The sequence below is a fragment of the Tachyglossus aculeatus genome, chromosome 19 (genome assembly GCF_015852505.1).
Source record: "Tachyglossus aculeatus isolate mTacAcu1 chromosome 19, mTacAcu1.pri, whole genome shotgun sequence".
Classification (NCBI taxonomy): domain Eukaryota; kingdom Metazoa; phylum Chordata; class Mammalia; order Monotremata; family Tachyglossidae; genus Tachyglossus; species Tachyglossus aculeatus.
In genome coordinates this window covers 783,091-809,104 of record NC_052084.1, presented here as the reverse complement: position 1 = coordinate 809,104, position 26,014 = coordinate 783,091, and the positions used below count along the sequence as shown (strand labels likewise).

Here is a 26,014-nt window from a genome sequence, read left to right as displayed (position 1 = left end):
TGGGAAAATCCTTCCTCTCGTAGCCATGGCGACCACCTGGCCCACCGCGGCCGGCGGCATCGAGGAGCTTGGGCCCTGCGGGTTGGCAGGAGGGCCGGGCCCAGGGGGCGGGCGGGGGCGCTGAGGGAAGGGAAGAGGGGAGGAAGAAGAAGAAGAAGAAGAAGGGGGAGAAGAAGAAGGGGAAGAAGAAAGGGAGGAAGAAGGGGAAGAAGAAAGGGAGGGAGAAGGGGCTGGGGCCGGGCCGCCTCCCGCCATGGGGTCCCAGGGCCTGCAGCTGCTCCGGCAGGGAGTGTGGGCGGCGCTGACCGGAGGCTGGTACCACGACCCGGACCACAGCAAGTTCACCAATAGCTGTCACCTCTACCTCTGGCTGTTCCTGCTGCTGCTGCCCTTGGCGCTGCACCTGGTAAATTGATTGATTGATGGATGGATGGATGGATTGGTAAGAGGGGTTTGGGAAAGGATGGGGGCTGAGCGGAGAAGCAGCCTGGCCTGATGGATGGACCCAGGCCCCGGGAGGCAGAAGGACCTGGCTTCTAATCCCAGCCCCTCCACTTGTCTGCTGTGTGACCTTGGTTAAGTCTCTTCTAGACTGTGAGCATGTTGTTGGCCCTCTCTGTTGCCGAATTGTACCTTCCAAGCGCTTATTACAGTGTTCAAAGCCCTACTGAGAGCCCACCTTCTCCAGGAGGCCTTCCCAGACTGAGCCCCCTCCTTCCTCTCCCCCTCGTCCCCCTCTCCATCCCCCCATCTTACCTCCTTCCCTTCCCCATAGCACCCGTATATATGTATATATGTTTGTACATCTTTATTACTCTATTTATTTATTTATTTATTTTACTAGTACATATTTATTCTATTTATTTTATTTTGTTAGTATGTTTGGTTCTGTTCTCTGTCTCCCCCTTTTAGACTGTGAGCCCACTGTTGGGTAGGGACTGTCTCTATATGTTGCCAACTTGTACTTCCCAAGCGCTTAGTACAGTGCTCTGCACACAGTAAGTGCTCAATAAATACGATTGATTGATTGATTGATTGATTCCTCTCCCCCTTACCTCCTTCCCCTCCCCACAGCACCTGTATATAATAATAATGGCACTTATTAAGCACTTACTAGGTGCAAAGCACTGTTCTAAGTGCTGGGGAGGTTACAAGGTGATCAGGTTGTTCCACGGGGGGGCTCACAGTTTTAATCCCCATTTTCCAGATGAGGTAACTGAGGCATGGAGAAGTGAAGTGATTTGCCCAAAGTCACACAGCAGACAGTTGGCGGAGCCAGGATTTGAACCCATGACCTCTGACTCCAAAGCCCGGGCTCTTTCCATTGAGCCATGCTGCTTCTCATATATCTATATATACCTGTATATATGTATATATGTTTGTATGTATTTATTACTCTATTCATTTATTTTATTTGGACATATTTATTCCATTTATTTTATTTTCTTAATATGTTTTGGTTTATTCTCTGTCTCCCCCTTCTAGACTGTGAGCCCACTGTTGGGTAGGGACTGTCTCTATATGTTGCCGACTTGTACTTCCCAAGCGCTTAGTCCAGTGCTCTGCACACAGTAAGCGCTCAACAAATACGATTGAATGAATGAATGTTCTGCACACAGCGCTCAATACATACGAATGAATGAATGAATGAACTTCTCTGGGCCTCAGTTATCTGTAAAACGGGGATTCATAATGAGCCACCCATGCGGGACAGGGACTGTGTCCAATCTCATTAGCTTCTGTTCATTCATTCATTCATTCATTCAGTCGTATTTATTGAGCGCTTACTGTGGGCAGAGCACTGTACTAAGCGCTTGGGAAGTACAAGTTGGCAACATGTAAAGACGGTCCCTACCCAACTGCGGGCTCACAGTCTAGAAGAAAAATGGACCTCCAGGAGGGCCCGGCCACAGGCACCGCTGGGATTCAGCGAAGCAGCATGGCTCAGTGGAAAGAGCCCGGGCTTGGGAGTCAGAGGTCATGGGTTCGAATCCTGGCTCCGCCACTTAGCTGTGTGACCTTGGGCAAGTCACTTTTAACTTCTCTAGGCCTCAGTTCCCTCATCTGTAAAATGGGGATTAAGACTGTGAGCCCCATGAGGGACAACCTTGATCACCCTGTATCCTCCCCAGCGCTTAGAACAGTGCTTGGCACATAGTAAGCACTTGACAAATACCACCATTATTATTATCATTATTATTCGAACCCAGCATCTCCTGTTTACTAGACAGGCGCTTTAACCAACTAAGCCACGGCGCCGTGCCCGGCAACTAGTTAAACGCTCAACAAAAACCTTTAATAAAAAAATGTGTGTTGTATTTTTATTCAGGATCAGTTCTCTGGGCTGAGGGAATGGGGAGCAGGGGAAATTTGGGTTCTGGAGAAGGGGAGGGGGGAAGGAAAAGAGGAATATGTTTGTGTGTGTGCATTTGTCTGTAGTAATTGAAGAAAAACACGCTTGGTGGGGAATGGGAGAGGGCGATGGGGTTGCAGAGAGGAGGGGAGAGACAGAAATGGGGTGGTGGGGGATTGGAAAGAGAAAAAAACAAAAGGCCCATGAGGTTCATTAAAGATTGATCTCGGCCGAAAAGATGAGTCATCAGAGCATCGGATGCTTTAGCCTAGCTTTGTCCGGGTCCTGGATAATACGGAGTCAGCTTTCCACCTGGGGGGTAACTTCCAGCCCCCTCAATCAATCAATCAATCAATCAATCGTATTTATTGAGCGCTTACTGTGTGCAGAGCAACTGGACTAAGAGCTTGGGAAGTCCAAGTTGGCAACACATAGAGACGGTCCCTACCCAACAGTCTAGAAGGGGGAGACAGAGAACCAAACCAAATATATTAACAAAATAAAATAAATAGAATAGATATGTGCAAGTAAAATAAATAAATAGAGTAATAAATACGTACAAACATATATACATCAGGTGCTGTGGGGAAGGGAAGGAGGTAACCCCCACCTCACCCCACCTGGGATTAGGGTCAACCTTGAGCCCAGGCTTGCCCGACCCCCCGCACCTGGGGATTGCCCAGTTATGATTTCCCATAGCCCTGGTGGGCATGTGCCCATTTTTATCATTATTATTATTATTTTTTTATTTAGCACTTACTATGTACCAGGTACTGTACTAAGTGCTGGAATAGATAATAATAATAATAATAATAATAATAATAATAATAATAATGGCATTTATTAAGCCCCCCTTCTAGACTGTGAGCCCGCTGTTGGGTAGGAACTGTCTCTATGTGTTGCCGACTTGTACTTCCCAAGCTCTTAGTACAGTGCTTTGCACACAGTAAGCGCTCAATAAATATGATTGATTGATTAAGCGCTTACTATGTGCCAAGCACTGTTCTAAGCGCTGGGGAGGTTACAAGAAGATCAGGTTGTCCCACAGGGGGTTCACAGTCTTAATCCCCATTTTTCAGATGAGGGAACTGAGGCCCGGAGAAGTGAAGTGACTTCCCCAAAGTCACACAGCCGACAAGTGGCGGAGCCGGAATTCGAACCCATGACTTCTGACTCCAAAGCCCGGGCTCTTTCCACCGAGCCACGCTGCTTCTCAGATACAAGGTGTCACCCCCTTTGGGGTTCCCAGTCTAAATCTCCATTTTATAGATGAGGTAACTGAGGCACAGAGAAGGGCAGTGACTCGTCAGAGGTCACACAGCAAACAAGCGGCGGCGCTGGAATTAGAACCCAAGTCCTTCCAGCTCCCAGGCTCGTGCTGTATCCAGTAGGCCACACTGTTCCTCATTTCCAATCGCGCCCATTCGGTCTAGCCTACCGAGGAAGGAAGCGGGGTGAAGATTGGCAAGGGAGAAAGCACAAGTACAAGAAAGAAAGAAATCTCCTTTAATCATCATCATCAATCGTATTTATTGAGCGCTTACTATGTGCAGAGCACTGTACTAAGCGCTTGGGAAGTACAAATTGGCAACATATAAAGACAGTCCCTACCCAACAGTGGGCTCACAGTCTAAAAGGGGGAGACAGAGAACAAAACTAAACATACTAACAAAATAAAATAAATAGAATAGATATGTACAAATAAATTAAATAAATAGAGTAAAAAAATGTACAAACATATATACATATATACAGGTGCTGTGGGGAAGGGAGGGAGGTAAGATGGGGGTATGGAGGGGGGAATAATTTTAATAATTAATTTTAATAATTAATAATTACATTAATTATTATTTATTAATTATTATATTTATTATTCTATTAATAATTTAATGCTTTAATACTTTATTTAATTGTGCCTCTCCCATGGGGATCCTTCAGTAGTCTGTACTGAATGCCTCCTGAGTGCAGGGAATTGTACTGAGCGCCCGGGAGAGTACAGCTTCTGCTCAAATGAGGGAAGGCAGGCAAGAATCATTTCCGCGTAATTAAGACCAAGCTAAAGCAGAGAAGCAGTGTGGCTCAGTGGAGAGAGCCCGGGCTTTGGATTCAGAGGTCAGGGGTTCAAATCCCGGCTCCACCAATTGTCAGCTGTGTGACTCTGGGCAAGTCACTTCACTTCTCTGGGCCTCAGTTCCCTCATCTGTAAAATGGGGATTAAGACTGGGAGCCCACAGTGGGACAACCTGATCACCTTGGAACCTCCCCAGCGCTTAGAACAGTGCTTTGCACATTGTAAGCACTTAATAAATGCCGTCATTGTTATTATTATTCTTAGGCAGGAATCGGTACAAACCTATCAGCGTGAAACAGCCGAATGAATAATTGAATATATAAAAATATGTATATTTCTGTATGTACTGCAGTTCCTCTCCCTCCTCCCGCTCACTCCTTTTTATGGTATCTGTTCTTTTTTAGTTTTTTTTTTTAGTCCAGCGCTCTGCACACAGTAAGCGCTCAATAAATACGATTGAATGAATGAATGAATGGTATGTGTAAAATACTTATGTTCCAGGCATTCATTCATTCATTCTACAGTATTTATTTATCCTATTTACGTATTTATCGTATTTGTTGCCAACTTGTACTTCCTAAGCGCTTAGTCCAGTGCTCTGCACACAGTAAGCGCTCAATAAATACGATTGATTGATTGATTGATTGATTGAGTGCTTACTGTGTGCAGAGCACTGTACTAAGCGCTTGGGAAGTACAAACTGGCAACATATAGAGACGGTCCCTACCCACCAGTGGGCTCACAGTCTAGAAGGCACTATACTTAGCATTGGGGTATATATGTTTGTACATATTTATTACTCTATTTATTTATTTATTCATTTTATTTCTACATATCTATTCTATTTATTTTATTTTGTTAGTATGTTTGTTTTTGTTCTCTGTCTCCCCCTTTTAGACCGTGAGCCCACTGTTGGGTAGGGACCGTCTCTATGTGTTGCCAATTTGTACTTCCCAAGCGCTTAGTCCAGTGCTCTGCACACAGTAAGCACTCAATAAATACGATTGATGACGATGATGATGATTGGGGTAGATACAAGATAATCAGGTTGGACCCAGTCCATGTCCCACACGGGCTCACATTATTAATCCCCGTTTTACAGAGGAGGTAACTGAGGCAGAGAGAAGTGAAGTGACTTGCCCAAGGTCACTCTGCTGACAAATGGCGGAGTTGGAATTAGAATCCGGGTCCTCTGACTCCCAAGATCGGGCTCTTTCCCCTCGACCACACTGCTTCTCGCCCTCGTCCCCAGAACCATGGTCCATCCTTGTGTCCACCCTCTCCCTCCTCCCTCATCCACGTCCTCTCCAATCAATCAATCAATCAATCGTATTTATTGAGCGCTTACTATGTGCAGAGCACTGTACTAAGCGCTTGGGAAGTACAAATTGGCATCACATAGAGACAGTCCCTACCCAACAGTGGGCTCACACTCTCCAGGACCGTGGTCCGTCGGAATAAGCCCCGCTGCCCCTCCGAAAGTCACCCAAAAGGTCTGGGGTCAGAGTTTGACCTCGGGTCTCCTGTCTTCCAACCTCAGTCTCTTTCCCCCAAACCCCAGGGCTCCCTACAAGAAGTCTTCCTGCATCAATTTCCGTCCCTCTGCGGTTCCCCGAGGAGAAAAAAAACGTCGCTTAAGAAGCTAAATGTCTCTAAATTAAGATGCATTCATGTAATATTAATAGGCCGGGAGGCGGCGGGGGCGGGCGGCGTCTCCCGACGCATCCCATTTTCTAGGTTCATCTGAGCTTTGGGAGCTTTTAAAAGGTGTAGCAGCATTCTGGGAGTCATTTGCTCTGGCTGCTGCCCTCCATTAACGTCTTCGTGCTCTTTTTTTTTTTTATGGCATTTATTAAGCGCTTACTATGTGCAGAGCACTGTTCTAAGTGCTGGGGAATTTACAAGGTGATCAAGCGCTTAGTACAGTGCTCTGCACATAGTAAGCGCTCAATGAATACGATTGATGATGATCAGGTTGTCCCACGTGGGGCTCACAGTCTTCATCCCCATTTTCCAGATGAGGGAACTGAGGCCCAGAGAAGTTAAGTGGCTTGCCCAAAGTCACACAGTTGACAAGTGGCGGAGCCGGGATTGGAACCCACGGCCTCCGACTCCAAAGCCCGGGCTCTTTCCACTGAGCCACGCTGCTTCAGTGAGGGATGAATCAATCAATCAATCAATTGTATTTATTGAGCGCTTACTGAGTGCAGAGCACTGTACTAAGCGCTTGGGAAGTACAAGTTGGCAACATATAGAGACAGTCCCTACCCAACAGTGGGCTCACAGTCAACCCTCACAGGGATGAGGGTTGAGCCCAGGCTCTGGAAACACCAAGGCCGAGGCCACCATGGGCCGCCTCGGCCGACCCACTCCTGGTCTTCCGCGTCCCTGCGGGCGTCCAGTTGGGCATCCACAGCCCGAGCGGGTCGGACGTGAGCCCCGATGACGCCCCGGCCCCTCAATCAATCAATCAGTCGTATTTATTGAGCGCTTACTGTGTGCAGAGCACTGTACTAAGCGCTTGGGAAGTCCAAGTTGGCAACATCTAGAGACAGTCCCTACCCAACAGTCGGCTCCCAGTCTAAAAGCCCTCCCACTTCTGATCCTCAGGCTTTCCCCCCAAACGCCGCCACGGCCTTGGTGTACTGCAGCTCGGTGACGGTGGTCTTCGCCACGATGAAACTGGTCAGCTACCGTCTACACCTCATGTTTGACGAAGGGGAGGCAGAGCAGCGGGGAGGCCCCAGTCAGGACAGAGGCCAGAAGGACGGCAGAAGGCCGAGGAGTGGTGCCACGCTTCCCGCCGAGAGCCCAAGGTACTCGCGGTCGCCCGGTCAGGGCCCGTGGTCCCACCGGGTCCCCTGGGCCGGTTGCGGTGGCCAGTGGGCGAGTTAACCCGCCCGGTGTCGGTTCCGGAATGCTTCTCCCTCTTCCACGCCCGCCCACCCCCTTCCCAGTGGATTCCGGCCTTACCGGGCAGTGGGCGGGACAGCCTTACCCGGGAAACAGCCCTATACGTTAGGAATCTATTTTCCCAAGTGATTCAAACACAGATGACAGTGGTGATGACTTCTAGACGACTGTGAGCCCGCCGTTGGGTAGGGACCGTCTCTCTATGTTGCCAACTTGGACTTCCCAAGCGCTTAGTACAGCGCTCTGCACACAGTAAGCGCTCAATAAATACGATTGAATGAATGATGAGACCGAATACCATTATAAAAATGTTGGCTTAGGTGCCTTCTGGTGTATCTAAATAATAGTCAAAATTTTGAAAAATCTCTTTGTCATCCCAGTCAACATGGCATCTTATGCTGATTATAGACTAGAGAGTCATTCATTCATTCAATCGTGTGTGCAGAGCACTGTACTATCATCATCAATCGTATTTATTGAGCGCTTACTCTGTGCAGAGCACTGTACTAAGCACGTAGCACTGTACTAAGCGCTTAGCACTGTACTAAGTACAGTGTACTTAGTGTACTTAGTACAGTGTATTTAGCACTATACTACTATGCGCTTGGGAAGTCCAAGTTGGCAACATATAGAGCCGGTCCCTAACCAATCAATCAATCAATCATATTTATTGAGCACTTACTGTGTGCAGAGCACTGTACTAAGCGCTTGGGAAGTACAAGCTGGCAACATATAGAGACAGTCCCTACCCAATAGTGGGCTCACAGTCTAGAAGGGGGAGACAGAGAACAAAACCAAACATACTAACAAAATAAAATAAATAGAATAGATAGGTACAAGTAAAATAAATACCCAACAACGAGCTCACAGTCTAGAAGGGGGAGACAGACAGCAAAACAAAACCTGTGGACGGGTGTCAAGTCTTCAGAACAGATAGAATGAAAGCTGTATGCACATCATTAACAAAATAAATAGAATAATAAATATGTACAAGTAAAATGAATAGAGTAATAACCTAGGAGGATCTGCCATGATCAATCAATCAATCAATTGTATTTATTGAGAAGCAGCATGGCTCAGTGGAAAGAGCACAGGCTTTGGAGTCAGAGGCCATGGGTTCAAATCCCGGCTCTGCCAGTTGTCAGCTGTGTGACTTTGGGCAAGTCACTTCACTTCTCTGAGCCTCAGTTACCTCATCTGTAAAATGGGGATTAAAACTGCGAGCCCCACGTGGGACAACCTGATCACCTTGCATCCCCCCCCAGCGCTTAGAACAGCGCTTTGCACATAGCAAGCGCTTAACAAATGCCATCATTATTATTATTATTGAGCACTTACTCTGTGCAGAGCACTGGACTAAGCGCTTGGGAAGTACAAGGTCTGATGCAAAAGTGAAATGGGTTTTCATCACTCTATTCAAGTCACTCAGAATACCTCAGAGATGGAGGGGGAGAGGAAAGGAGGGGTTTAAACCAAAGTTAACTTGGCAGGTGTTATTTTGAAGTGGGAGAGCTGAAGATTTTAATGAGGGGAACGGGTAGGTGAGGCACTGCTTTGTTGATTTTTCTTCCTTTGACCCAGCAATAAAAGACTGACTCGCCGCCAACGGGAGGGAGCCAGGTGGGATTCCTGCACGCCCCCGTTGCGCTGCAGCTCGAGAGGACACAGCATAAACTCTCACAGCTGGTCGGGATCGGGGCCTTCGGTAAGTAGTCTGCCTCTCTCGATCATCATCATCATCAATCGTATTTATTGAGCGCTTACTATGTTCAGAGCACTGTACTAAGCGCTTGGGAAGTACAAATTGGCAACATATAGAGACAGTCCCTACCCAACAGTGGGCTCACGGTCTAAAAGGGGGAGACAGAGAACAAAACCAACCATGCTAACAAAATAAAATAAATAGAATAGATATGTACAAGTAAAATAAATAAATAGAGTAATAAATATGTACAAACATATATACAGGTGCTGTGGGGAAGGGAAGGAGGTAAGGTGGGGGGGATGGAGAGGGGGACAAGGGGGAGAGGAAGGAAGGGGCTCAGTCTGGGAAGGCCTCCTGGAGGAGGTGAGCTCTCAGCAGGGCCTTGAAGGGAGGAAGAGAGCTAGCTTGGCGGATGGGCAGAGGGATTGGGGGCATTCCAGGCCCGGGGGAGAACGTGGGCCGGGGGTCGATGGCGGGACAAGCGAGAACGAGGTACGGTGAGGAGATTAGCGGCGGAGGAGCGGAGGGTGCGGGCTGGGCTGGGTATCTCCATACGCCGCGACCTTGACTTCAGGAGGGGCGGTGTTTGGCGGGCCCTGACTTGGATGGCTTTAAAAAAAAATACTTAGCCAGTCCAGGGCATTTACTGAGTGCCTAATGTGCGCAGAATGCTGTACTAGCCTCTTGGGAGAGCACAGTGGAAATGAAAGCGCCCACGTAAAATAAATAAGTAAGCAAGTCAAATAAACAAGTAAAATAAATACCCAACTAACCATACTAACAAAATAAAATAAATAGAATAGATAGGTACAAGTAAAATAAATACCCAACAGCGGGCTCACAGTCTAGAAGGGGGAGACAGAGAACAAAACAAAACATGTGGACGGGTGTCAAGTCGTCAGAACAAATAGAATGAAAGCTGTAGGCACATCATTAACAAAATAAATAGAATAATAAATATGTGCAAGTAAAATAAATAGAGTAATAAGCTAGGAGGATCTGCCGTGATCAATCAATCAGGCGCCCACGTGGCTCGGTGGAAAGAGCCCGGGCTTTGGAGTCAGAGGTCAGGAGTTCAAATCCCGGCTCTGCCGAGTGTCAGCTGTGTGACCTTGGGCAAGGCACTTCACTTCTCTGTGCCTCAGTTACCCCATCTGTAAAATGGGGGTGAAGACTGTGAGCCCCCTGTGGGACAATCTGATCACCTTGTAACCTCCCCAGCGCTTAGAACAGTTTCCAAGCGCTTAGTACAGTGCTCTGCACACAGTAAGTGCTCAATAAATCCGATTTATGATGATGAAAGAAACAGTCCCTGCCCTGGAGGAGCGATAGTCTGATTTATGTCTGCCCGCCTCCCCCCGTTACTTCTCACTGTGCCCGTTGTTGGGTAGGGACCGTCTCTATATGTTGCCAACTCGTACTTCCCAAGCGCTTAGTACAGTGCTCTGCACACAGTAGGTGCTCAATAAATACGATTGAATGAATGTAAAGAGGATACAGTGGGTACTTTGCAAGAGTCGGCCCGAGCATCGTATGTACATCGTCGTGTACGGAATTGCTTAGGATCCATGTTGGGAGACACACTTTTATGTCCCAGATGAGTCTTCAGGGCTCTGGCAGACACTGTTGGAAGAATCTAGTTGATCTGGAAGTAGGAGCAGAGGGGCAGTGTGGGATGGTGGGAAGAGCGTAGGCTTGGGTTCTAATCCTGGTCCGCCCCTTATCTGCTGGGTGACCTTGAGTGAGTCAGTTAGCGTCTCTGTGCCTCAGTTGTCTCATCTGTAAAATGAGGATTAAGACTGTGAGCCCCACATGGGACAACCTGATTACCTTGTATCTACACCAGGGACGCGTGGGACACGTCCCACCTGATAAACTTTGTATCTATACCTGTGCCTAGGACAGTGCTCGGCACCTAATAAGCGCTTAACAAGTACCAAAATGGTCGATGGTTATTACTACATGCTTAGTAAAACCCTGGACCGCAGCACGTGGCCCCTCCGGGCCGGCTCCTGGGGACCGAGCTAGAGAAAAGTGCTGGGGCTCTGGAGGAAATCGAGACCCTTCTTCCCTGTAGGAGCGGGAAGAGCCAGAGGCGGACGAAGATCACCTAAGTGCGGGATCTGTTCCATCGTTAGCCTGCTCGGCGGGCCGGGGGCCGGGACACCGGGCGACACCGCCTGGGGCCCCTCCAGGGATCACGGGGTGCGCAGACCAGCCGGCCACGGAGACAACCCAGGCCACAGCGGAGCCCGCATCCCCGGCCCATGGTGGCTCCGGTGCCGTGGCTCCGGCGCCTGGGGACACCGGGCCCGGTGCCGAGGGGGGCGACCCGGGGGCCCAAAACCTGCCGGCGGATGGCGGGGAGAGGCGGGAACCACGGGGGGACTGTGGGCACGAGGGGTCACGGAGCCCGTCACCCCCTGCCGGGGCGAGCGGAGGCCTGGACGACTCCGAGGGCGAGGTGGCCGTGACGCTGGTGGACAACTCGGTCCCCGGCGTCCCCCTCTGCCCGTACGAGCCCGTCAGGATCATCGTCACCATGAGTGGCGGGCCGAGCCCTGGGGCGGGCGCGGCGGGGGGCCGCGACCCGGGGAGAGACCACTGCCGGTCGGACCTCGACCCCACCGGGGTCACGCCGTCCGCCGGCCGCCCACTCAGGATTCCCCTCATCAAGTTTCAGCTGCCGGACAGGGGCGACTTGCCCCAGTGGAGCGGCCCCGGGGACGAGGCCCACGCACCCTTCTTGGACCCGGGCGACGAGGCCGGGCCCGGCACGCCGGCCCCGAGGCGGGCCCGGGGGCAGAGACAGGCGCGGGGTCTGAGCGTGGACAGCGCGACGGATCTGGCCTCCAGCCACGAGTCCGCCGAGGTCACCAGCGACACGGAGAGGGCCCTGCCGACATCCAAGTCGGACCTGGAGGCCAAGGAGGGGCAGCCCCCCAGCGAATCCAACTTCCTGGAGTTCGTCTCCCTGCTGGAGTCCATCAGCTCCTCTAAGGGGGCAGCGGGCGTCCCCTCTGGTCTCCCCATGGGTGTCCCTATGGATGTCTCCACCAACATCCCTACCGGCGTCCCCAACGGTATCTCCACGGAGCTTCCCCAGGAGAGCCGGCTCAGAGAAGTTTCCGTCGATCTCTCCGCTCCGCCCCATGTTGGTGAGAAGCCAAGCTCCGCGCACCGTAAGCTATTAATAAATATTATTCCGACTGCAACTAACACCGCTAAATGCCGGCGGAATCCGAGAACTCCCATCCCATCGTCGGGAAGCTCTACTCCGTTCTCCAAGGCTAGCCCACCGGCCCGGCCGAGAGCATTAGGGTGACGCTCCCTGAGGGTAGGGAATGAGTCTGTTATTTCGGTCGCCCGTCCCCAGCCAGGCAGAGGGAGCCCAGAAATCGGGGGGTGGGGATGTTGGCCTGCTGGGACCGAGTGACCATCTGAGGCCGGCGTCGTTCTCCGGCAGGCCCAGTTTTTGGGGTGGGGGCGGCTCCAGCCCCTGACCCTTTATTTTCCATTGATCCAGTGATTGCTAAGACACAGGTTTTCCCGAATTTTCCCCCAGGCCAGTAGATAGGCCATAGAGCAAAGTCAGAGAAAAGGTTTAGACTGGACAGACTGGTGCCTAGAATGTGGGCTAGATGGACTGCCTCTGTGATGCTTCATTCATGACTGTCTCGACTCCAGACGTTCGCTCCGTGTGTGTTTTCAGGCGGTGGAGGCGGCGGCCCCCTGGAGAAGAAGGAAGAAATCCTGGAACAGGGAAAGCCCCGTGATCGTCCTCCCAAACCTGGGAAGTCGGATGTACGGAGCCAGGACTGGCCCAGCGCCCCACTGTGAGCCCCCCAACCCTCCAGCAGCTGGGCTGGGTATCCCACTGGGCCGGGTCTCTCTAGCTGACCGAACCGGCTGACAGCCGCCCCACGCCTCGCCCTGGCCTTGCATTCCCATCCTCCTCCTCCTCTTCCTCCTCTTCCTGTCCATCTGTCTGTCTCCTGTCAGGGTTTGGTAGGATGCAGTAGAGTGAGTCGACACATTCCCTTCCCTCAAAGTCTCGGTTTCTCTGATCCTTCTCCCTTCTGTCCCTCCTCATCACCTTTCACTGGCCCAGGGCCCCTGAAACACAGGGATAAGAGGGGCAGCCTGTTTCCCTCCCCACTTTCCCCGACACCCCCCGACTCCCGCACACACACGCACGCTCATTTTCCCAAATCCCAGATCCTTCTCTCCGACCTGCCTGCTCTGGATCAGATCCCACCCATCTCTTTCAGTCCAGCCCTCCCTCAGGACCCTCCCCCTTAGACTGAGAGCCCTGTTGAGGACGGGGACTGTGTCTGACCTGATTGTGTTGTATCTACCCCAGTGCTTGACACGTACCACAGAGCACAAATGCAACCATTAATATTAGTAGTAATGTAGTTAGTAATTGCATTGTTGTGAGATTACTTTATCAATTATTATTGATTATTATAATTATTATAATATAATTATATTATAATATATTATAATATTACATTATACATTATATATTATTATAATATTGTATTATTATATATTTTATATATTATAATGTAATAATTATAATTATTGATGATTATAATTATTGATAATAATTAATAATATTAAATAATTATTTATTGATAATAGTAATAATACTACTCTCTCCCCTTCTCCTGGCATTCCTTAAGCACTTGCTATGTGCCAGACACTGTATTAAGCGCTGGGGTAGATACACGCTAAACAGGTTGGACGCAGTCCATATCCCACAAAGGACTCACGGTCTTCCAGATGAGGGAACCGAGGTCTGGAGAAGTGAAGTGACTTGCTCAAGGTCACACAGCGGGCCGGTGGCAGGGGCAGGATTAGAACCCAGGTCCTCCTGACTCCCAGACTCATACGCTCTCCACTAGGCCACGCGGCTTCTTGGACTTTCGGGAGAGTTTTGACCAGGGGGAGAGCTGAGGCTTGTCAGGTTGTAGGGGGAGGAAGTCTCGAAGCCGGGGCCGAGCCCAAGAGCGGAGGGCGTCTCGGGGTTCGGAGGGAAGACCAAGTTTGTAGTCTGTGCCGGGGAAATTTTTCATTTCCACTGTGTCCAGTCCTCAGGGCAGCAGGCAAAGGCAGATCGTATACAGGGTGAAGTCGCAGCCGGACGGCTCCCTGCTGCAGGTCATCAGCGGCCCCGACGCATCGGTGCAGGACGAGGAGTCCGTGGGCGCCGTCCACGTGTTCATCGGAGAGCACGGTGGGTCCGCACCACGGGCGCGCGGCGCCGTACTGAGTGCTCAGGAGAGGGAGTAGGCCCTTGAGAAGCTGACGGTCCAGCAGGGAAGACGGGAACCCGTTGGCAGGCAGGCAAGGGTGAAAGCCAACGGGCCTGTTTTACAGGGGATTCATGTGTTCCAGGGGAAATCCGGTCCTGTTATTTGAAGGCCGGGACTCAGAAGGAGGGACCCCCGAGGTCGCAGGCCCCCAGCAGCGAACGGGTCTGCAGCGTGCAGTGAGTGGACTGGGGGCGTTTGGGGGTCTCAGACTCGGCCCCGTCGGGGGGGGCGGGCACCGCTTGCTCCGGCTTGGGGTGGCATGGCTGGGAGAAGGGCATCACCCAAGGTGGCTGGGGGTCTTTAAAACGGAAACAAAATGGGCGTCCAGGGGTGGGAGGGTTACACTGCGCCGGTGACGCCCTGTAGTGTCGGGGAACGGTGAACACGGTGTGAGAAGCAGCGTGGCTCAGTGGAAAGAGCCCGGGCTTTGGAGTCAGAGGTCATGGGTTCAAATCCCAGCTGGGTGACTTTGGGCAAGTCACTTCCCTTCTCTGGGCCTCAGTTCCCTCATCTGTAAAATGGGGATGAAGACTGTGAGCCCCCCATGGGACAGCCTCAGCACCTTGTAACCTCCCCAGCGCTTAGAACAGTGCTTTGACAGTGCTTAGAACAGTCCCTTTTAGACTGTGAGCCCACTGTTGGGTAGGGACTGTCTCTATATGTTGCCAATTTGTACTTCCCAAGCGCTTAGTGCAGTGCTCTGCCCATAGTTAGCGCTCAATAAATACGATTGATGATGATGCTTTGCACATAGTAAGCGCTTAATAAATGCCATTATAAAAAATAGGGCTCCCAGGCGGCCCATGCTCTACCCACTAGGCCACCGTGCTTCTCCGCTTGTCACAGAGTAAGGGGCAATCAGTCGCGTTCATCGCCAGTCAGTCAGTTGTATTTAGTGAGTGCTTACTGTGCGCAGAGCACTGTACTAAGCGCTTGGGAGACTACAATGCAACGATATAACAGACACATTCCCTGTCCACAAAAAGCTTACGGCCTAGAGGGAATGCCCTCAGTAGGGGGGTGTATTGAACTCCTATGGGCTGATGGGTGGCTTCCCCACTCCCCGGACTTTTGTGATCGCCCCCTCAGAGAGACGCTGTTCAGCTCCTCCAGCTCCACCCCGTCGGCCAGCCTGGACCCGCCATCCGGGGACCCGACGGCCAGCGCGCTCCAGCAGCAGCTCCTGCTCCTGGTGGCCCGGAGGACACAGTCCGACCGCCCCCGGGTACACTCCGCGGGCCCCCGGGGGCTTCTCCGGGGCACCGTTGGGGCACAGAGTTCTCGACGTCTACCGTGTAACGCTCTGCGCCAGCCGAGGTGGGCCGGACCCAGGACCAGGGGGATGAGGAAGGCCCTGGGGAGGTGGTCATCATCATCATCATCAATCGTATTTATTGGGCGCTTACTATGTGCAGAGCACTGTACCAAGCGCTTGGGAAGTACAAATTGGCAACATATAGAGACAGTCCCTACCCAACAGTGGGCTCACAGTCTAAAAGGGGGAGACGGAGAACAAAACCAAACATACTAACAAAATAAAATAAATAGAATAGATATGTACAAGTAAAATAAATAAATAGAGTAGTAAATCTGTACAAACATATATACATATATACAGGTGCTGTGGGGAAGGGAAGGAGGTAAGATGGGGGGGATGGAGAGGGGGACGAGGGGGAGAGGAAGGAAGGGGCTGAGTGTGGGAAGGCCTCCTGGAGGAGGTGAGCTCTCAGCAGGGCCTTGAAGGGAGGAAGAGAGCGAGGTTGGCGGATGGGCAGAGGGATTGGGGGCATTCCAGGCCCGGGGGAGGACGTGGGCCGGGGGTCGATGGCGGGATGGGTGAGAACGAGGTACGGTGAGGAGATTAGCGGTGGAGGAGCGGAGGGTGCAGGCTGGGCTGGAGAAGGAGAGAAGGGAGGTGAGGTAGGAGGGAGCGAGGGGAGGGACAGCCTTGAAGCCCAGGGTGAGGAGTTTCTGCCTGATGCGCAGATTGATTGGTAGCCACTGGAGATTTTTGAGGAGGGGAGTAATATGCCCAGAGCGTTTCTGGACAAAGATAATCCGGGCAGCAGCAGCATGAAGTATGGATTGAAGTGGAGAGAGACACGAGGATGGGAGATCAGAGAGAAGGCTGATGCAATAAGGCTGAGTGGTCACCTCTCCAAGCTCTGCGGCGCAGTGCGGCCCGCTGCTGCGAGCCAAAGGAGTCTCACCTGGCTTCCCCCAATCTTTGTGTTCATCGAACCCAGAGCCGGGGCCCCTCTGTGCGTGGCCACGGCCCCTCAGTCCCCCTGTGTCCCCAACAGCCATGCCAGGACCCGGAAGACTGTTCGTGCTCCTCCAGCCAGCGCAAGTTCAGCCGGGAACAGTTCTACAAACTGATCATCTTCCCCGGCAAGTGGATCAAAGTGTGGCACGATCGACTCACCTTGCTGGCGCTACTGGACCGGTGCGTCCCGGCGGAGGGCAATCAATCAATCAATCAATCAATCGTATTTATTGAGCGCTTACTGTGTGCAGAGCACTGGACTAAGCGCTTGGGAAGTCCAAGTTGGCAACATATAGAGACGGTCCCTACCCAACGGTGGGCTCACAGTCTAAAAGACCGGGGAGGGGCAGGGCGGTCCGATGGGCATCTCCGGCCCGCTGCCAGTCCAGCCTGGACCACTGCCATGTGGAGGGCGGGTCCCTTGGGCCGCCTTGCTCTGGGGTCCCAAGTGCTCCCCGGTCAATGCCAACTCCCGTTGGCCCAGGTCGGGAGGGAGAGGCACGTCATCTGCAGAAAATGCCCGCTCGGTGTTATTCCTTGGAGAAGCAGTGTGGTTTGGTGCTTCCGCAAGCCTGGAATGCCCTCCCTCTGCCCATCCGCCAACCTCGCTCTCTTCCTCCCTTCAAGGCCCTACTGAGAGCTCACCTCCTCCAGGAGGCCTTCCCACACTCAGCCCCTTCCTTCCTCTCCCCCTCATCCCCATCTCCATCCCCCCCATCTTACCCCCTTCCCTTCCCCACAGCACCTGTCTATATGTATATATGTTTGTACATATTTATTACTCTATTTATTTATTTTACTTGTACATATCTATTCTATTTATTTTATTTTGTTAGTATGTTTGGTTTTGTTCTCTGTCCCCCCCCTTTTAGACTGTGAGCCCACTGTTGGGTAGGGACTGTCTCTATATGTTGCCAACTTGTACTTCCCAAGCGCTTAGTCCAGTGCTCTGCACACAGTAAGCGCTCAATAAATACGATTGATTGATTGATTGATAGAGCAGGGGCCTGGGAATCAGAAGGACCTGGGTTCTAATCCCGGCTCCACCACAGGCCTGCTGTGTGACCTTGGGCAAATGATAATAATAATGATAGTGATGATGGCATTTGTTAAGTGCTTACTATGTTCCAGGCACTGTTCTAAGCGCTGGGGAGTTTACAAGGTGATCAGGTTGTCCCACATGGGGCTCACAGTCTTAATCCCCATTTTCCAGATGAGGGCACTGAGGCACGGAGAAGTTAAGTGACTTGCCCAAAGCCACACAGCTGTCAAGTGGCGGAGGTGGGATTAGAACCCCTGACCTCTGACTCCCAAGCCCGGGCTCTTTCCTCTGAGCCACGCTGCTTCTCCACTTTGCTTCACTTCAGTTCTCTGGACCTCAGTGACCTCATCTGGAAAATGGGGATTAAGAGTGTGAGTCCCGTGTGGGACAGGGATTTGGTCCAACCTCAGCGTGGCTCAATGGAAAGAGCCCGGGCTTGGGAGTCAGAGGTCATGGGTTCAAATCCCGGCTCCGCCACTTGTCAGTTGTGTGACTGGGGGCAAGTCACTTAACTTCTCTGGGCCTCAGTTCCCTCATCTGTAAAATGGGGATTTAGACTGTGAGCCCCAAGTGGGACACACTGATCACCTTGTATCCTCTCCAGCGCTTAGAACAGTGCTTTGCACATAGTAAGCGCTTAAGAAATGCCATTATTATTATGGAGAAGCAGCGTGGCTCAGTGGAAAGAGCACAGGCTTTGGAGTCAGAGGTCATGGGTTCAAATCCTGGCTCCGCCACATGTCTGCTGTGTGACCTTGGGCAAGTCACTTAACTTCTCTGAGCCTCAGTTACCTCATCTGTAAAATGGGGATTAAGACTGTGAGCCCCACGTGGGACAACCTGATCACTTTGTACCCCCTCCCAGTGCTTAGAACAGTGCTTTGCACATAGTAAGCGCTTAACAAATGCCAACACTATTATTAACGTGTATCCATCCCAGTGCTCAGAACAGTGCTTGGCACATAGGAAGCACTTAGCTAGTCCCATCATTATTATTATTATTACAGTTATTCTCTGAGCCTCAGTTCCCTCATCTGTAAAATGGGGATTAAGACTGTCAGCCCCGTGTGGGACAGGGATTGTGTCCAACCTGATTACTTTGTGTCTACCCCAGGGCTTAGAACTGTGCTTGGCACATCAAAGTGCTTGACAAGTACCGTTATTCCCGTTTCCGCAGAACGGAAGACGTCAAGGAGAACGTTTTGGCCACCGTGCTGGTCCTCTTGGTTTCCTTTCTGGGCTTTGTGACTCTGAGCCGAGGTTTCTGCAAAGACCTTTGGGCCCTGCACTTCTGCCTGGTCATGGCCAGCTGCCAGTATTCCCTGCTAAAGGCAAGTCTCCCGTTCGACTCCCGTTTCACTCCGCGGGCCCGCATGGGAAGCAGCGTGGCTCGGCGGAAAGAGCCCGGGCTTTGGAGTCAGAGGTCGTGGGTTCAAATCCCGGCTCTGCCGCTTGTCAGCCGGGTGACTTTGGGCACTTCTCTGGGCCTCAGTTCCCTCATCTGGAAAAGGGGGGTGAAGACTGTGAGCCCCCCGTGGGACAACCTGATCGCCTTGTAACCTGAACGGTGCTTGGCACGTAGTAAGCGCTTAGTAAATGCCATCATTATTATTTATTATTATGGGAATGTGGGTGTGCACGTGTGGGCACGATAGGGTACCCACGTAGCTGTGTCACCAAGTGAACCAAGTGCTCATACGAGCCAGTGTGAGGATGAGTATGCACATTTAGGTGTGCAAATGTGCACGTGTGTACTCGAATTTATTGTAGAGGAGCAGCGCGGCATAGTGGGTAGAGCGCGAGCCTGAGAGTCAGCAGGTCATGGGTTCTAATCCCGTCTCTGCCACTCGTCTGCTGGGTGACCTTGGGCAATTCACGTCGCTTCTCTGTGCCATCATCATCAATCGTATTTATTGAGCGCTTACTATGTGCACAGCACTGTACTAAGCGCTTGGGAAGTACAAATTGGCAACATACAGAGACAGTCCCTACCCGACAGTGGGCTCACAGTCTAAAAGGGGGAGACAGAGAACAAAACCAAACATACTAACAAAATGAAATACAATTGATGATGATGTGCCTCAGCTGCCTCATCTGTAAAATGGGGGTTTAGACCGTGAACCCCACATGGGTCGGGGACAGTGTCCAACTCAATTTGCTTGTAGCGACGCCGGTGCTGAGCACAGTGCCTGGCACAGGGTAAGTGCTTAATGATTACTGTCATTATTCTTATGAGCCAGCACTGACCCCAGTGGCCCGGTTCTGCTGTGTGTTTCAGAGTGTCCAGCCGGACCCGGCCTCCCCAATCCACGTAAGTCCCAGGACGCGGTCCAGTTCGGCCCCTTCGCTGCCCGGGGAGCGGGATCAGAGGGAACGACCGGAGTAAGGATGCGGGGAGGGTATCTGAGTGATGGAATGGCACCCTATACTGACCACTGGCTTGGGGCAGGAAAGTCAAAATTTGCTCGGTGGCCGCTGTCCACCCGGTGACACCTCCCTCTAGACTCTCCCGAGCACTCAGTACAGTGCTCTGAGCACGGTAAGCGCTCAGTTAATACGATTGACTGGCTGACTGAGCCCAGCTTGAGCTGCAGGGGTGGCGCCTCCACGGTAACGATCTTACAGTCTATGGGAAGAGACAGAGGATGAAATAAATTACGGATAGGGGAAATGGGAGGGTATGAGGATATGTCCGTAGGTGCTGTGGATCTGAGGGTGAATATAATAATTATATATTTTACATTATTATATTATATTATATTATATTACATTATACTATATTATATTATATTATATTATTATATTATATTACATTATATCATATTATGTTACAGTACATTATATCATATTATATTATATTAATTATATTATATTATATGTTATATTGTATTATTTTATATTATATATTATTATATTATATTATTATGCATTGCATTTATTATATTATATTATGTTATATTGCATTACATTGCATTACATTATATTATATTATATTATATCATTATATTGTATCATATCATATTGCATTATATTATATTTTGTTGCGGCATTATTAAAGATGTATTGCTATTAATTTTATGTGATATGATATAATATAATATTACATTACATTATATTACATTACATTATATTATATTATATTATATTATTTTGTTGCAATGTTATTAAAAATGTATTATTATTAATTTATGTAATATAATATGATATAATGTAATATAACGCAAGGTTATATTATATTATATTGTTATGTTATATTATATTATATTATATTATGTTATATTATATTATAGTATATTATATTATATATTGTTAAGCACTTAGAACAGTGCTTTGCACATAGTAAGCACTTAATTAATGCCATCATCATCATCATCATCATCACCATCATCCATAGTATTTATTGGGCTAGAACACTGTGCCAGGCTTCTACTGTGCGCAAAGCTCCGTACCCCGTACCTGCAGCGTGCAGGGAGAGCTGTGCCTGTTCCCTGCCCAGGAGGAGCTTCCACTGACAGAGCCAGGGCAGAGAGGGACGGAACGAAATGTAGCGTGCCGCTCCCCGAGGGCCCCGGAAAGCGAGAGAGGCCCACCTCATTCCTGGCTTCTTATTTCGGACCCGCCAGGATGCTCAGCAAGAAGTCTCTCGAGTTTGCTTTCCACCCGCCGGTGTTCGAGGGAGAGTGCGAACTGGGGGTCGTGCGTGTGTGTATGTGTGCGTGAGTGCACGCATGTTCCTGCGGCTGCATGTGTGCGCACGGATGTGTTTCCCAGGGCTACAACCAGATCATCACGTACAGCAGACCCGCCTACTTCTGCATCCTGTGTGCCTTGATCCTGCTCTTGGACGCTGGGTCCACGTCCCGCCCATCTCCTTCGGTGGTCGTCTTCGGGGTTCGGCTCTTCTCCCCCGGCGGGCTCCGCCTGGCCCGGGACGCCCTCATCGGTACGTCGGAGACCCCCGGGGTGTGTGGTGTTGCCGCGGGAAGGCCCAACGGATGGAGTCTTCCGCCGGGAGCATCTGGCGAGCCTCGGGGCCTACATGCCAGGGTGCAGAGCCCGTGTGGAGGAGTCAATAATATTAATAATAATAATGACGGTATTAATTAAGCACTTACTGTATGTCCCGGACTGTTCTAAGCGCTGGGGTCGATACAAGGTAATCAGGTTGGACGCAGTCCCCGTCCCACATGGGCTCACGCTTACGCCCGTTTTCCAAATGAGGAAACGGAGGCCCAGAGAAGGGAAGCGACTTGCCCAAGGTCACGCAGCAGACAAGTGGCGGAGCCGGGATTAGAACCCAGGTCCTTCGGACTCCGAGGCCCGGGGCTGTATCCACTAGGCCGTCCCCAGGAGTAGTGCCAGGGTCTGGGGGACGCCACTCTCGCTCCCTCGCCCCCGCTCGACCTGTTCTCGCCAGGGCCAGAGTGCAACGGGGCGGCGAGTGGGCAGTCAATCAATCATCGCGTTTATTGAGCGCTTACTGTGTGCAGAGCACTGTACTAAGCGCTCGGGAAGTCCAAGTTGGCAACATATAGAAGCAGTCCCTACCCAACAGTGGGCTCACAGTCTAGAAGGGCGATGGGCAGGGATACCGCTCGCAGATATTTGATAAATAGGACCCATTCCCTACCGCTCTCCACCCCGCTTTCCCCACTTGGCCCTGTCCCTGCCCGCGCTCTCTCCCCCACCCCACCTCACCACCTCCCTTAGCTGACGAGTGGTCCGACCTGCCTCTCGCTGCCGGTCCCGGGGGCTGGCCGGAGCGTCCAGCACACGGACCCTGAGCCCGGAGGGAGATGGAAAAGCCACAGAGAGGGCAGCGGCCCCGAGGGGGTCGGCGTGTAGCGCGGGCCGGCCCGGCTGGAGCCACCCACGGCCTGCGGAGACCGGGGATGGGGTGGGAGACGGGCTCCCGAAGCCACGTTATCCATCAGCCGATCCATCGGTGGAGTCCGCCGCCACCAAAACTGTGGCCCAAGCCGCCGTGGCCTATTGTTGTCTTTTCCAGTGTTTCTATATTGCTTCCCTGCCATTTCCCTCCTGGGCCTGTTCCCGCAGATAGATACGTTCTGCACTTACCTCCTGGAGCAGGTCGACACGCTGGTTTTTGGCGGTTCTGGTATGTCCTCTCCGGGCCCCTCCACCACTTTTTCCTCCCTCCTTCTCCCCCTTTCCCTCCCATTCCCCACCTTTCCCTCTTCTCCCCCTCCTCCCTCACCTCTTATTGGAAGTCCTGTTGGGAAGGGGCTCTAAGGGACGCCGGGGTGAAGGTCCGCATGGACCAGGAGAGGAGAGGTGAAAGTTTGTTGTGGTTCTCTCCTATTCATTCATTCATTCATTCAATCGTATTTATTGAGCGCTTACTGTGTGAAGAGCACTGGACTAAGCGCTTGGGAAGTACAAGTCGGCAACAGAGACGGTCCCTACCCGACAACGGGCTCACAGTCTAGAAGGGGGAGACAAAACATGTGGACAGGTGTCAAGGCGACAGAACAAATAGAATTAAAGCCTAATGGTGGCAGTTGGAGTTGTGGTGGTAATAATAATAATAATAATAATAATAATGGTTTTTGTTAAGCGCTTACAATGTGCCGGAGCACTGTTCTAAGCACTGGGCTAGATACAAGGTTATCAGATCATCCCACATAGGGCTCACGGTCTTCATCCCCATTTTACAGACGAGGGAACGAGGCCCAGAGAAGTGACTTGCCCAAAGTCACCCAGCTGACAAGTGGCGGAGGCGGAATTAGAACCCACGACCTCTGACTCCCAAGGCCGGGCTCTTTCCACTGAGCCACGCTGCTTCTCCACTACTACTACTACTACTACTACTACTACTACTACTACTACTAGTAGTAGTAGTAGTAGTAGTAGTAGTAGTAATAATAATAATGGTATTTGTTAAGCACTTCCCTTGTGCCAGACACTTTTCTAAGCTGGAGTAGTCCAGCACTTAGTACACTGCCTGGCACATAGTAGGCGATTACCAAATACCATAATTATTACTAATTATTATTATTATTATTAGTCATTCATTCAATTGTCTTTACTGAGCACTTACTGTGTGCAGAGCACTGTACTAAGCGCTTCGGAAGTACAAGTTGGCAACATATAGAGACGGTCCCTACTCAACAGCGGGCTCACATAGTCCAGTTCTAAGTGCGGGGAAATGAATTTTAACAGAGTAGATTTTAGGATCACTGTACTACAGAAAGTACCAAACAGGGGTGGTGAGGATGATGATGGTAGTAATAATAATGGTAGATGTTAAGTACTTGTTATGTGTTCTAAAGCACTGGAGTATTCATTCATTCATTCATCTTTATTGAGTGCTTACTGGGTGCAGAGCACTGTACTAAGCGCTTGGGAAGCTCAAGTCGGCAACACATAGAGGCAGTCCCTATCCAACAGCGGGCTCACAGTGTTCAGATAATAATAATAATGGCAACACATAGAGACAGTCCCTACCCAACAGCGGGCTCACAGTGTTCAGATAATAATAATAATGATGATGGCATTTATTATTATTAATAATAATAATAATGATGGCATTTCTTAAGCGCTTACTACGTGCGAAGCACTGCTCCACGTTCAGACGCTGTCAACTCTCGAGTGCTCGGAGCGATTCGCCTCCGACCGCAGGCTAAGGGTGGGAGCTGGACGGGGAGATGGGAGAGGGGTGGACTCCTTCCTCTCCCCCTCGTCCCCCTCTCCATCCCCCCCATCTTACCTCCTTCCCTTCCCCACAGCACCTGTATATATGGATATATGTTTGTACAGATTTATTACTCTATTTATTTATTTATTTTACTTGTACATAGCTATTCTATTTATTTTATTTTGTTAGGATGTTTGGTTTTGTTCTCTGTCTCCCCCTTTTAGACTGTGAGCCCACTGTTGGGTAGGGACTGTCTCTATATGTTGCCAATTTGTACTTCCCAAGTGCTTAGTACAGTGCTCTGCACATAGTAAGCGCTCAATAAATACGATTGATGATGATGACGATGGGCGGGGAGCGTGGCCAGTGGAGAAAGCGAGCGTCCTGTTTGTGTTTCAGCGGTGACCGGAGGCCTCTCTGCTGTGTACGGCGTCTCCCGGAGCCTCCTGACCGTCGTGGGGCTGAATGTCTTCTGTTTTAGCGCCGTGAAGGTGAGCAAGCAGAAAGAAAGGGGCGTCCCTCGACCTGTCCCCCCATCCTGGGCCCTGAGGACGAGGGCGGCACAGAGCCGGCCCCCTCCCACCGCCAATCAATCAATCAATCATATTTATTGAGCGCTTACTGTGTGCAGAGCACTGTACTAAGCGCTTGGAAAGTCCAAGTTGGCAACATATAGAGACAGTCCCTACCCAACAGTGGGCTCACAGTCTAAAAGGGACTGTGCCTTGCATTTGAAGGGCCCCTGTGCTGTGCTGATCTCATTTGGTCCTTTTTTTTAAAAAAAAAAATGGTATTGAGCGCTTACAATGTGAGCCCACTGTTGGGTAGGGGCTGTCTCTATATGTTGTCATCTTGTACTTCCCAAGCGCTTAGTACAGTGCTCTGCACACAGTAAGTGCTCAATAAATACGATTGATTTATTACAATGTGCCAGGTACTGTACTAGAGAAGCAGCGTGGCTCGGTGGAAAGAGCCCGGGCTTTGGAGTCAGAGGTCATGGGTTCAAATTCCGGCTCCGCCAATTGTCAGCTGTGTGACTTTGGTTAAGTCACTTAACTTCTCTGGGCCTCAGTTACCTCATCCGGAAAATGGGGATGAAGACTGTGAGCCCCCCATGGGACAACCCGATCACCTTGTAACCTCCCCAGTGCTAAGAACAGTGTTTTGCACGTAGTAAACGCTTAACAAATGCCATCATTATTATACTATATTATATATATATAATATTATATATACATATATTATATTTATATTATATAAATTACTAAGCACAGGGGTAGATACAACTTCATCAGGTTGGACACAGTTCCTGCCCCCCATGGGGCTCACAGTCTTAATCCCCATTTGACAGATGAGGGAACGGAGGCCCCCCCTGCCTTACCTCCTTCCCCTCCCCACAGCACCTGTATATATGTTTGTATTCATTCATTCATTCATTTAATCGTATTTATTGAGCGCTCACTGTGTGCAGAGCACTGTATCAAGCGCTTGGGAAGTCCAAGTTGGCAACATATAGAGACGGTCCCTACCCAACGGCGGGCTCACAGTTTAGAAGGGGGAGACAGAGAACAAAACAAAACATATTCACAAAATAAATAGAATAAATATGTACAAGTAAAATAAATAGAGTAATAAATACGTACAAACATATATACAGGTGTGTTTGTACAGATTTATTACTCTAC

The 26,014-nt window shown here is 50.5% G+C and overlaps 1 protein-coding gene across 3 annotated transcripts in view; it reads left to right on the top strand.

Moving 5' to 3' along the window:
* Nucleotides 1-253: 253 nt before the first annotated feature.
* PCNX2 (pecanex 2) overlaps nucleotides 254-26,014 on the top strand; it is a 58,386-nt gene continuing 32,625 nt past the window's right edge. The window contains exons 1-14 of one of the 3 annotated variants that reach the window (XM_038760976.1): nucleotides 254-406; nucleotides 7,035-7,240; nucleotides 8,919-9,042; nucleotides 11,120-12,200; nucleotides 12,755-12,878; nucleotides 14,139-14,284; nucleotides 14,446-14,539; nucleotides 15,453-15,588; nucleotides 16,667-16,809; nucleotides 18,849-19,002; nucleotides 19,950-19,982; nucleotides 21,443-21,614; nucleotides 22,680-22,790; nucleotides 24,729-24,820. In XM_038760976.1, coding sequence (XP_038616904.1) covers nucleotides 254-406; nucleotides 7,035-7,240; nucleotides 8,919-9,042; nucleotides 11,120-12,200; nucleotides 12,755-12,878; nucleotides 14,139-14,284; nucleotides 14,446-14,539; nucleotides 15,453-15,588; nucleotides 16,667-16,809; nucleotides 18,849-19,002; nucleotides 19,950-19,982; nucleotides 21,443-21,614; nucleotides 22,680-22,790; nucleotides 24,729-24,820 — 2,769 coding nt within the window. Of the gene's footprint in view, nucleotides 407-7,034; nucleotides 7,241-8,918; nucleotides 9,043-11,119; nucleotides 12,225-12,754; nucleotides 12,879-14,138; nucleotides 14,285-14,427; nucleotides 14,540-15,452; nucleotides 15,589-16,666; nucleotides 16,810-18,848; nucleotides 19,003-19,949; nucleotides 19,983-21,442; nucleotides 21,615-22,679; nucleotides 22,791-24,728; nucleotides 24,821-26,014 lie in introns of all 3 variants that reach the window. The other 2 variants (XM_038760975.1, XM_038760977.1) reach the window with 2 other exon arrangements.